Genomic DNA, 12,273 nt, shown 5'->3' with positions numbered 1-12,273 from the left:
GTCCTTCCTCCTTTTCGCAAACCTTTAAAGCGGATTTGGATGATGCAGTTTTCTGGAGACTCTGGGCTGTTACAGCATGTAGAGGATTTGCTTTGCTTCTGCTTCTCCTCGTGGGAAACAGCGTTCACCTGTTAAAACTTCTGGCCTTAAAGACACAAAGTCTCCAGGGCGCCTGGGTGGCTCAGGTGGCTAAATGTCCAGCTGTTGATTCCAGCTCAGGTCACGATCTCACCGATCATAAATTTTTTTTTTTTAACGTTTATTTCTTCTTGAGACAGAGAGAGACAGAGCATGAACGGGGGAGGGGCAGAGAGAGAGGGAGACACAGAATCGGAAGCAGGCTCCAGGCTCTGAGCCATCAGCCCAGAGCCCGACGCGGGGCTCAAACTCACAGACCGCGAGATCGTGACCCGGGCTGAAGTCGGACGCTCAACCGACTGAGCCACCCAGGCGCCCCAATAAATCCAAGCCCCGCGTCGGGCTCTGCGCGGACAGCACGGAGCCTGCTCGGGATTCTCCCGCTCTGACCCTCCCCTGCTCACACGCAGTCTCTCTCTCTCCTCTCTCAAAATTAATAAACTTAAAAAAAAACAATAAAAAAAACAGAGACAAAGTCTCCAAAGAAAGGTTGCAGCTTGCTCAAACTCAGGCTCGACGCTTTGGGCATCCGATCTCAGAACGAGGACTCCACCTGGACGCACATGAAACCCCTCATGACTGCTTGACGCGGACAGATCACCTTGCCCATCACAAGTGACAGGAAACTCGTCCAACCAACGCGCACTTTCATGGTGTGCGGAGGGAAGCGGCGGGCACCGTGCCAGCTCTGCTACAGCAACTCCCGTGGCAGCCACCGAGGTGGCTGCTTTACCGCCTGCTGCTTCAGCCCAACAGGCTGCCACAGGCCCGTCCCGGAGCTCAGACCTCAGCTGGGGTAAAACCGCACACATTTACGCCAACACTCGGTGTGCCTTCGGGGCCGCCCGGGATCCGGAGACGTTCCGGGAGCCACAAGATTTCCTTCGCTCCAATGGGGATGAAATTTCAGATGGCTCCTACGTCTGAAATGTATTAGAAGCCTCACTTCGGCCAGCAGCTCTGACTGTCGTTAAGGGCATTCAAGACTTGGCTCCCTGGAGGCCAAAGGAAACCACTAGGCTGCTATTTCCACCAGCAGTGTCGGTGTCAGGGAGGCCGGTAGCTAGACCTCAGTCATTTTCCGAAGGGACGTTCTTCCAAATGACGATCTGGAACAACTGACCAGAGGTGCCCAACGATTGGCCCCAGAAGAGAAAGACAATGTTGGAAACATTGGTAATTGTCGGTTTGATAAAAGTTCGACCAAGTAACACCCCGGCCCCGCCAGAAATTCCAAAGTCCCACTTGTTACCACCAGACACGTATTAAACCACTGGTTTACTCACAAAATGATAGGGTTCATGAACAAACGTGGAGACGTATTAAGAGAAGTGCCACAAGAAGTGCCCGCCTCGCTCGCCCTGCCTGTCAAACGCATAATCTGGAGAAGCCTGCTCGTTTGATAAAACGTGCTTGTCTCACGGACGTAAATATGTTTTGGTCACGGTCCGTATCTTTCCTCACTGGGCCGAAGCTTTCCCTTGCACACAGTCCCCTGCCGTTTCTGTGGCTAAAATTCTGTCAGAAAACATTACCCCTACCTGGGAACCGCTCTCCAGCTATGCAGTGACCAGGGGACCCATTTCCCAGGCGGGTGCTGCAGTGAGTCTGTCCTGTCTGGCTGGTTGTGCAGCGTCGTCACCGTGGGTGAGTCACATTCACCTAACGGCACCGCTAAGACTCAGTTGGCAAAATGTGTAGAGGCCCTCCAACCATCGTGGCCTAAAGCACTGTGGTTGGTCCTATATCTGAGATCCCCCGCCGTGGGGACTCCTAGGCTCTCACCCTGTGAGGTCGTCACAGGGTGTCAGTGCACTTGGCCCCTGCCACCTCTGACCCACAGCTGGTAACAGGAGATGCACTTCAATGTTGTAAAGGCCTAAATGCTTCCATTAAAAATAACCATGCTTTCACAGAGCGATCTTTTCACCGTGCGCTCCTGGGAGACGGTGACCTTAGATCAGCCTTGCCACCTGGAGGCTGTCAGAAAAGAAGCCTCCAGAAAGATTTTCTTCCCCACTGGAAAGGTTCTTATCAGCCACGGGTAACCAGCCTTTGTGCTGCCGAACTAGAGGAAATAGACTCTGGATTCACGTGACGCATCTAAACGAAGCAGTGAACCCCGAGTGGCCCTGCGTGCCGTCCGGTGACCTGAGAGCACAGATTTCCTGGAACCGAGGCGGACGAGACCGCTTTGCCAAGACGTGCAGCCCAGGCCCGTGCTCCTTGTCCTCGCCGCTGCAGCTGCTGTCTTTCATGACAGGGACGCTTTCGTCTGCATTTCCCACACCCTCGAGAAAGGGCAAACCTCTTCGTTTATGGCCTTTCGCTGAAGCCTCGTCGTGATCCAATGACACATGAATGTTTCATTTTCACAAATGTTTTCCGAAGAGCGAGAAGGTTCAGAATTTGCAGAAGTCTTTCCTTCGTCGAAACTATTACCCAGATTCACGGTGTCTGAATTTACAAGTGTACGTGTTGTATCCGTGAGAACACCTCTGGTTCCACACAGCGCGTTTGAGAGGACAGTACTGATTTAAGACGTCTTTGAAGTTTTGCCGTTTGGCAAGAAGTTCACCTATTGCTTTCTTTCTCTGCTTGCACTGTATCCTCCCAGATGCACAGCTCATTCTTTCAGGGTGCCCCTGCGGGCCCGCTGTGCTGCCCTCATGGCTGTCGTTGAGGGAGATTTCAGGAGGAAGACACGGCCTCAGTTTGCTTCCGCAGGGAGAACCCTTCTCCCTACGTCAGAGTAAGTGCTGGTAAGTATTTCAGTCGGCTCCCTTCACACCTGGTCCTGGCTCGTCATATGATTTGGCCTTATCGTGTTACTTCCTCTTTTGTATGTTATCTTAAGGTCTGTATTTTGTTACTTCTTCAAACTTTTGAAACACGACGTACCCAACAAGGAGATGATCTCCAAGGCTTACGGCACTGGAACCGTACAAACTTTAGGCTTGTGTACCTTCAGGCTGCCTTTCTCCGCCTCCTGACCTTCCGTGTTACTGAAACGTGGCCCTAAGTGGTTTGCAGCAAGCTATGCACTTGACCTGTGATGTGGGACAGGACAACCAGGCAAGGCCCTTCCTGGCACGGAGGAACAGGACCACTAAATATGGAAAACGTGACTTGATCAGTGATGCTTTCAAAGAAAGATCTTGATCAAAAAGGGGAAATGTGAGAATAAAGGGAAACCTCGTTTAGAAAATGGAGTCGGGGGACGCCTGGGTGGCTCAGTTAGTTGAGCATCGTACTTCGGCTCAGGTTGTGATCTCACGGTTTGTGAATTCAAGCCCCACATCGGGCTCTGTGCTGACAGCTCACAGCCTGAAACCTGCCTCAGATTCTGTATCTTCCTCTCTCTCTCAAAAATAAATGTTAGAAAAAAAAAAGTCAGGAGGCCGGCAGGGGGCGCTCTCAGCCCCACCTGCCAGGTCGGTTGCAGACTCCACAGGAAGAGACCAACCGTGCAAGTGGATACGCAGCTGGCCCTTGGACAACAGGGCTCTGAGCCGCGCTGTCCACTTACACACTGACCTGCACATTTCTTTGTAAATATGGTACAGACTAAAGATATTTTCCTTGTGATTTTCTTCTCTTTTCCCTAGCTTGCTTTATTGTCAAAATACAGTATGTAACACAGATAATTGCTTCTTGGCCTTTCGGCTAAGATCGAGTGTAATACAACACGTATTACAAAATATGCGTTAACCAACTGTGCTACTGGTAAGGCTTCCGGGCACCAGAGTTCTGGGGAGTCTAGTTACATGTGGATTTTGACTGCTTGGGGGCTTGGCCCCCTTGCCTATAAGTTGTTCAAGCGTAGACTGCTACCCCAGCAGGAGGGAGGTCCCCTCCCACAACAGCCCAGCCCCCAGCTCACCCCAGGGGACGTTTTGTCTACAACAGCCTCGCCGCACCCGCAGAAGAGCCTCCTCTCCCGGTTCTGCAGACTTGCTGTGGTTTTGCTGTAACTTGCTCATCCCGGATGCAATTCTCTGCTACTCCCGATGAGCCCAGTTCTGCTGGCTGTCCACCCCCCAACCCTACAGCGGGGCCCGCGGGCCGCCTGTGCTCACATAGCTGCGCCATTCATGGGCTGTTAACACGGCCCCTCTTGGCCTCAACAGGTGTCCCCAACCAACGCCAGCGGCAGCGGGCTCTGGCCTCCTTCCCTGCAGCTCTCTCTCTGCCTCCCTTCCCACCTCAAACAGGTTGAGGACCTCACGGTGGAGGTGGGGCGGGGGGCGGCATCCCCACGTGAGGCTCTACTCCAGGGCCTCCCCGAGGGGCACTTCCCACCCGCCCTGAGCCCCACCAGGAAGAACTTGGAAATCTGCGGCACGCAGGGTGAGCAGTGGATGACACGGCACAGGCGAACTGCAGCCCACAGAAACCGAACACGGATCCCAGCAAAGGACTCAGAGACAGAAGACGCAGTCCCACTAAGAGCTGAGACCGGGGCCGTGAAAGTTTTCCCGACCTTGACACAACGCTGCTGCGTGTCCCGGGCTGAGCGGTGGCCCCTAAATCTGTCCACCTGGAACTTGTGACCGTGACCTTATTTTGGAAAAAAGGTCTTTGCAGATGGAATTAAGGATCTCAAGAGAAGACTGCTCTGGATTAGGGTGACCCTAAATCCGAGGACAAGCGTCCTTATAAGACACAGAGAACAAGACACAGACACAAGAGGGCCAAGTGAACACAGAGGCAGAGACGGAGCGATGCATCTGCACAGCAAGGCACGCCGGGGCCGCCAGAAGCAGGGGTGGGTGGGATGGACGCTCCCTCAGAACCTCAGAAGGAGCCAACCCTGCCCACCCCTGGGTCGTGGCCTCCTGAACTGTGAGAAAGTAAATTTCTATTGCCTTAAGCCGCTCGATTTATGGTGCTTTGGGATGGCAGGCTCAGGAAACTAACGCACCAGGTCAGCCCCGGGCTCCTGCGCGTGTCTGGGATACGGACACAACATGCAGGGCAGGGCCTGTCCAGAGCCTTCGGGATGGACATTAACTGCAGCAAACGTTTCCTCCCGCTTCCAGCCCGTGGACTCGGGGTCCAGCGACCCAGTCCTTATCACTGTGCGGGGCCCTTGCCCCGCCCCCCGATATCACAAATCCCGGCAGTCACCGGTGGAGCAGCCAGCCTGGGGTCCAGTTTACCACCAAGCACCGGGCCGGGGGATTACGGTCTGGCCGCGTGCAGTCAGTAAGTGGCTGTGGCTAGACTTACAGATGGCCTTTTCCACTGTTCTAGTTGCTTTACCATCAAACCCTCTCGCTGCAGAGCAATGATTTACCTGCCAGGTTCGAACTTGAACTCGGTTTGGCTCCACGGTGTAAACGTTTTCCTCGTGCATGGCTAACACTGGAGATTCACACAGGAAGGTTCCTAGGACGAGAGATGAACAGGATACGACGGCAGCCCACCTTTGCACACGTGCTCAGACTTCAGCTCCTCACGCACGTTTCCTTCGCGCCCCGGCCCTCACCACAGCGCAGTGAGGGGTGCGTTCTTGCGGGAAAGCGAGGCCCGAGGCACGGGGACAGCGCGTGCAGGCCCGGGGCTGCGGCACCAGGGACCCCGCCCTGCCCCACTCACTAGCCGTCTCCTCTCTCCTCCAACTAGTAGCTGGTGCGGCTGTTCAAGCAGGTGTCCGTCCACTCTAGGTGGACCTTTGGAGGCCACCAGCCCTAGTCTCTGGGTCTAGACTGGTTCTTATCTAGTCAGGGAGGTGATGATACACACGAGACAGAAAATACGTCAGCACCTGCCGTGCTGTCTTCTCGTGAGGCAAGAAGTTCATCCCTGCCCCGAGGGGGTCTGCCCTGGAAGAGAGGACGTTAAGTAAGGCCAGAACACGAGGCAGGGCAGGAAAAGTCTTCTAGGAAAATTTAGGCAATGAAGTGTTAGAGGAGAAAAGGAGGGAGGGGTTGGGAAGCGGGGACAGCCTCCTGTGGGGTGAGGGAGCAACACCCCGAGGGACGTGAGAGCGGCTCAGACAAGCCCACAGGGAGAGCCTCCCAGAGCACGCGAAGACCGGACCCGTGGGGTCAGCACGGGTGGACAGGACAACCATATAAAAGAGCCGGCCAAGAAGCGCATCCCAAGGGTCGTTCGGGTATGCTGGACACGACCCCCAGAGCTGTCAGGTCTTCATCCCTGGAGCCATGAATGTTAGGATAAGGGCAAAGCTGGAGGGTTGTGAGATGGGGAGATTGTCCCGGATGACTCAGGTGGGCCCTAAAGGCAACCACAAGCGTCCCCGTAAGAGGGAGCCGATTTGCAACAGGAACGAGTCGACGGTGCGGGTAGGCCATGGAACGATGGGGCCCAAGCCAAGGATGGCCACCAGCCGCCAAACGTTGGAAGAAGCGAGGGACAGACTCCCCAAGTGCTCAGGGGGTAGCGCGGCCTGTCGGCACCTCGATTTGGCCCCGGGGAAAGTGAGTCTGGACTCCTGACCTCTACGGCTGTGAGAGAGAAAATTTCTGCCTAGGTTGCGGTCACTGTCACAGCAGCCCCAGGACACTCCCGCAGGCCTGTGCTGAAGAGTGAGGGAAAGGCGCCCGTGAGAAGGAGGCGGAGGCTGACAGAGCGTCTCTGACAGCCCATCTCACGTTTCCAGACACAGGCTGGCTTTGGTCAAGGTGCCACGGGGCTCCTGCTCTGAGCGGGTCGGGAACCAGTTCAGAAGCCGGGTTATCGTAGCAACCCCCTTCCCCAGAAAGCACTGCGGCTGTTCACTGTCCTGGCACCCAGGAGGGCTTCCCGGCCACCCCCCGCTGGCTTCGGTAGGGTGCCGCCCATCAGCGAAGGGCCGGAGCCCTGGGCCAGGGCCCACACCACGGGCACCAGCACCCCTGTGGGATGGCGAGAAGATAAAAGCAGGGTGCTGTGAGCCCCCCGTGGGGGGACAAGGCTCTCACCTGCATTCCGTAACGTGGCTCCAGAAGGCTCGAAGATCGCCACCTGTTTCCCGTTCCAGACAGCAACGGCATCCTATAGAGAGTCACGGAGATCATAAAGCAACCCGCCACCGGCACCCTTACCGCCCCGAGTGACCCAGACAGCCGGCCAGGTCCTTTGTCCACACCGAAGAGCCCGGCCGAGCCCAGCGTCCCCCACGCGGTCACCTTGGTGGCGAACACCCCGCGGACGTGCATGTCTGTGCGCAGGCTGTGCGTCACGCCCGTGGACAGGAAGGACACGCTGAGCAGGCTTGGGGAGGTCTGCACCACGGCCACTTGCTGGTGGAAGTGTGAGCACATGGCCTGCTCGCTGAGGATCACCACGGAGCTGATGCTGTTGACCGCCAGCAGGCTCTTCCGCGAGCCCCACTGGGTTCCGCGCCACAGACGAGACGAGAGTGGGGCAAAGAGGAGGGGGGCGCGGTCAGGAGAGCGGCACACGCGCGGAGCGTCGACAGTTTTCCCGGCCCTACCTCCCCTCGTTATGGAAACCGATTTACAGATTTTTAAGCGTAAAGTACGCGCTGTACGGAAAACCGTGAAACGCGGACGCTCGAGGTGTGACGCGACAGGGAGACACTGGCGTGGCTGTCCCGTCTCCGGTCTGTTCTGACCCGTTAATTGTCAATTTAGGGATGTTTATTCTTTGCAAACGGACAGCAGGCTGACACAGTGTATTAAATCGCGTGGCTCTCCTCCGGTGACACGAACTCCTGCTTTGATAACTTCACATCACCCTCCAAATCTACCTCAGTCTGGCTTTGGCTGCGCTATCCCGTTCCACGGCTACGTCTACCCATTTGCGACCAGCGTGCACTGTTTTAATTGCTGTAGTTTCGAGATATGTTCTGGCCGGGGATATGGAAATGTTCTGATTCTGTACGTGTTTTCCTCAGCCACGTGCCATGTGCTCCCCCAGAGGAGTTAACTTTGTTGAATTCCTCCGGAAGGGAAAAAAAAAAAAAAGGTCATGATTTGCACAGACGTACATGTAATGGGTAAGCTTACTTGGGAAGAAGTGACACGTCTATAAGATCGAGGCTTCTCTTTAAGGAATGTCTCAGCGCTTACTTGGTTTCTCTTTAAGTTCTTCAGGAAAATTAGCAGGGCTCTTCCTATCTCTTCAAATCTGAGAAAGTCGTACGTTCTCTGCCGACCTGATAATAATCTATGCTCTCTGCAGCCATTCATTTTGGCCTCGGTAGGATACTTAACTCCCTACTTCACCGAGAAGCGACTTTTACCTCCGGCTGTGCCACAAGGGTCTAAGGGTAGCCCCCAAAGTGCCATATGGCGCCCCTGACCACTTAGCACGTGTGTCCTCCTGTCCTGACCCGGCTGCGCTTAGGTAGATCTGGTCTCAGAGGACCGCACACCGCAGGTCCGAGGACCAGGTCTGAGGCAGCAGGTCAGGAGCCCTGAGACGGGGGCGGGCACAACCGGAGCAAAGTGTGAGGCAACGGCCACCTAACGCTCTGGAAGTTGGGCAAGAGGCAAATGAAGAAGGCCTCAGGAAAGTCCGCTGGACCTGGCAGGAACAGCAGCGTCTGTGGTGCCCTCCACCCGCCCCACCCCCCCCGGGGCAGGTGTGGCCGGGAGGTCGGCTCCCTGTCTCATCGTGGCCACAGCATCTCCCAGGTGGCGTTTCTCACTCCCCTGGCTCCACGTTGTGAGGGTGGGGTCCCTGCGGCTCTCGGGGTGCCCGAGAATGCCGGGCCCCCACGCCCGCGCCCCGGCTCGCTCACGGTGCGTGGGCTCCACTCTGGGAGAGGCGGCCTGAGGAGACCACAGGCCGCGGAGCCCGGCTCCCTGCTCGCAGGGCAGGCAAGGTATCACTGCACGGGAGTGGCCACCGTCCCCTTTCTGAGCTCTGGAGGGGCGACTCAGACTTTCTTCCCCCAGGAGGAGAGACAGCCCACAGGAACAGAGCTCCGAAGCGCTCCCCAGAGGAGGTGACCTCGCTGGAAACAGAACGTGGGCAAGTCCGAGCCTCAGGGTGCTCTCGGAGAGAGCGGGGCTTTGGGTGTGAGCATCGGGAGGAGGCTGGGAGCTTCACGAGAGCTACAAGCTCCCCGCAAGCCAGACCGAGGCCCAGAGGGAACGGGGGACAGACACGCCTAGAGCGGCCTTACTGGGTCACAACGAAGCACCGGCCCTGAGCCCAAAGACCACACCTGCCCAAATCGGATGGGACTGGACCGTGGGGCAATCGATGCCCAGAGCCACTGGCCAGCAGCTGAGTGCGGCTGAGGCACGAAGTTCGGCAGATCAGGGAGAGGACGGTCAGAGAGCCTCACGGTCCCTGCTGCGCCAGGGGACAGAGACGTCACTGCGGTGGTCCAGCCACCGAACAAATAAACAAGCGGCAGCAAGAAACCCTAGAGGCGGGGGGGCGGCTGGAGGAACGGTTTGCAACCAAAAATCGAGAGCCACGTAAAACGGGAGAGTATGACAGACACCCTGGAAAGTAAAAGCAAACAGAAACTGCCAGAAGGCCCAGACGTCACGTTTAACAGGGCTTCACAGCAGCCACTATAAACATATTCAAACAATACAGGTAACGGCACCTAGAGGAGCGAAGGAAGGTGTGACACTGCATCTCCCCAAATACGGGCCATCGACAGGGAGACCATTCATAATAAAAGAGCAGAAAAGGCATACGCCCAAGAGAAATGAAATCATATGTCCACACAGAAGCTTGTACACAAACGTTCATGGCCACGTGAGTCACAACAAGTCCAGACGTGGAAACAAGCCATGTGTCCATCGATGGAACGGACGGAAGGAGAACGGAAACGAAACGCGGTCCACGCCCGCACCGGGCGCCCCTCAGCTGTGGGAAGGGATGAACCGCCCACATGCACCGTAACGGGCACAGACGGGGGACACGTGACGCTCGGTGACAGAGGCCGGACACGGAAAGCGGCGGACTGTACGGTTCCGTCTCTACCAGACGCCAAGTGCGGGCAAACCCGGAGACAGAAAGCGCGCGCGTGTGCGCACAGAGGACAGGGGATGGGGGGTTGGAGGGGGAGGAGTGCACACTCCGAATACACGGAAAGGAAAACCAGGGTGTTACCCATCTCGACAAAGCTGCTGTCAGCGTAGAGAGAGGTGACGGAGAGAGGGTGGGTGGACGGAGAACACGGGTACCGAGGACTACACACCCACAGTCCCGTATCCACAGTTCCGAAACCCCAAAGGCCTTCAGAGTCATTCTGTTGTTTTTATAGGGCCCTGGGCTGAGGAACTGGCAGGTTCAAAGCCAACCACGTCCTCCGCCGTCGCAGGGCGGAGAGAGTGCCCAGCGCCCCGGTGCCGCGTACCTTGATGTGTGTGATGTCGCCTTCGAGCTCAGTGGGGGTCTGAACGGCCCACCTGTCCTCGCCCTCGGCCGCTCGGCCGCTCTGCGGGCCCGGCAGCTTTCTCCACATGGCAACTCGCCCCTTATCGGTGCCCGCTGCCAGGAGACCTGCGGGTAAAAACGAAGCTCTCTGAGGTGAAAGGGTTAAAGGCAGGGGCAACGGCTCTCAAACATCCGAACCAGCCCTCTGCCCGCTGAGCTCCGGCACCGGCCCCGCCCCCACCCGCGTGCGCCGGGGGGGCCGGTGCCGCTCCTCTGGATTTTCCACGAGAGCAGGGGCCTGGGTGCCCGTTCGGTGCTGCTGCCGGGGCTAGCCTGGCACCCAGTGCCCGGCAGGCACAAAATAAACGATGGCCTGGCTCGTCGCCCGTTTTCCTGTCCTCCGTGTGTGTACACGCGTGCACACGTGCGTACAGGCACAGGCATGCATACTGCTACTTTCCCACGCTTTTCCTCGCGGTTTCAGGAGGGAACACAGGTCACCTGCCTGTACCCACGGCGGCCACACCGTCGAGCAAACCCGCCGACCTTCACGTGCTGTCATTTTCCCGCTCCCCAGTGACTTTGCTCAGGCGACTGACAGTTACAACCCATCTACCGCTGCTCTCTGAGTCGCCACCAGCCGTTTTGCAGCCCACAGAGCGAGGACTGAGGCCGCCTCTCTCTCTCCGGCACCCGACAAGGCTCACCTTTGACTTTACAGTAAGAAACACAGTTTATATTCTCTCCTTTCTCGAAACCAAACTTCTCTTCTGGACTCAGCACGTAATTCTCTCCTCCTTCCAAATCCCAGAATCTACAATGAAAGGCAGATGGCGCCATTCAGGGGACCATGTCGCGCCCTTCCCCGCCTCCCAGGGTCTTGCTCCATGTGCACAGCGATCGGGAAGCGGACGGAGCCCGAGGGACTCCGACACGAGAGGCCCGCCGTCATTATGCTTAGATCTATTTGATGCCTTGTTCATATTCAAAGGGAGCAGGGTTCGTGACACACCAGGTCACAACGAGAACGAAGGGACCCCAACCACAGGCATTAACATGGGAGAAACCCAAGTATCACATGGAGCAGAGGCAGGTAGATAAGCCAAGACGTGATTCCACATACGCCAGGCTCGAGAAAACCACGCGTCGGAATCGGGACGGGCCTGCCCGGTGAGGGCCGAGAGGGGACGCCTGGGTCGGTGCTGTGCTCTACTCTCTGACCTCAGAGCTGGTTGTATGGATGTGACTCCAAAGGGACTGACCCTCGATGGCGGTGCCTGCCGAGCATCCGGGCTCTTACCTGAGGATGGGCTCCCCTACGGCGGTCACGAGCACACTGTCCTCAATCAATGCGATGTCTGCCCGGTGACCTGTCTTCCCACTCAACTTGACCTGATGACGAGAAACAACCTGAAGGAAGCACGTTGCTCTTTGGAGCCCAGAGCGTCCAGTGTGTGGTGGCCTGGTGGGGATGTGCCAGCCGGGTGGGTGGAGACACACGGAAAGGCGACGCCCACTCAGCCACACGACTCTCCGTGGTATGTTAAATGGCTAACGACTGTGCCTTCCGCGCATGGCGCATGGTGAGCGCGTTTCTAGAGCAACTACCAAGGCGAGCCCCGTTCAGACATGACCACACGCTCTCGGGCAGGTGTCGTGACCCCGTCCTGCCCGGGCCCCCCGGCCAGTGAGAGGCTCACGGAGATCTGGACCCGGGTCCTCATGACTCAGGACCCTATTTTCCACTGCTGTGCCAGGGGCACCTAAGTAATTGTGTAAACACCTATTCACAAGAAATCAATCGGCTCGGTAACCTAC

At 57.0% G+C, this 12,273-nt stretch overlaps 1 protein-coding gene across 8 annotated transcripts in view; it reads right to left on the bottom strand.

Annotated features, from left to right (window-relative positions):
• The window catches only part of IFT140 (intraflagellar transport 140), a 79,531-nt gene that overhangs the window by 53,318 nt on the left and 13,940 nt on the right, over positions 1–12,273 (bottom strand). For all 8 annotated transcript variants that reach the window (XR_015245320.1, XM_086691648.1, XM_086691649.1 and 5 more), the window contains 6 exons: positions 11,756–11,847; positions 11,163–11,269; positions 10,436–10,581; positions 7,275–7,478; positions 7,068–7,140; positions 5,438–5,529 (listed from right to left, as the gene is read on the bottom strand). Coding sequence is in view for 7 of the 8 variants with exons in the window: in XM_086691648.1 (XP_086547774.1) it covers positions 5,438–5,529; positions 7,068–7,140; positions 7,275–7,478; positions 10,436–10,581; positions 11,163–11,269; positions 11,756–11,847 (714 nt within the window). In the remaining variant the exon portion in view is untranslated. The remainder of the gene's footprint in view (positions 1–5,437; positions 5,530–7,067; positions 7,141–7,274; positions 7,479–10,435; positions 10,582–11,162; positions 11,270–11,755; positions 11,848–12,273) is intronic.

The sequence above is a fragment of the Puma concolor genome, chromosome E3 (genome assembly GCF_028749965.1).
Source record: "Puma concolor isolate L17-30 chromosome E3, mPumCon1.1.hap2, whole genome shotgun sequence".
Taxonomy (NCBI): domain Eukaryota; kingdom Metazoa; phylum Chordata; class Mammalia; order Carnivora; family Felidae; genus Puma; species Puma concolor.
Note: the sequence above shows the minus strand (reverse complement) of the source record. Positions and strands in the feature narration are given on the sequence as shown.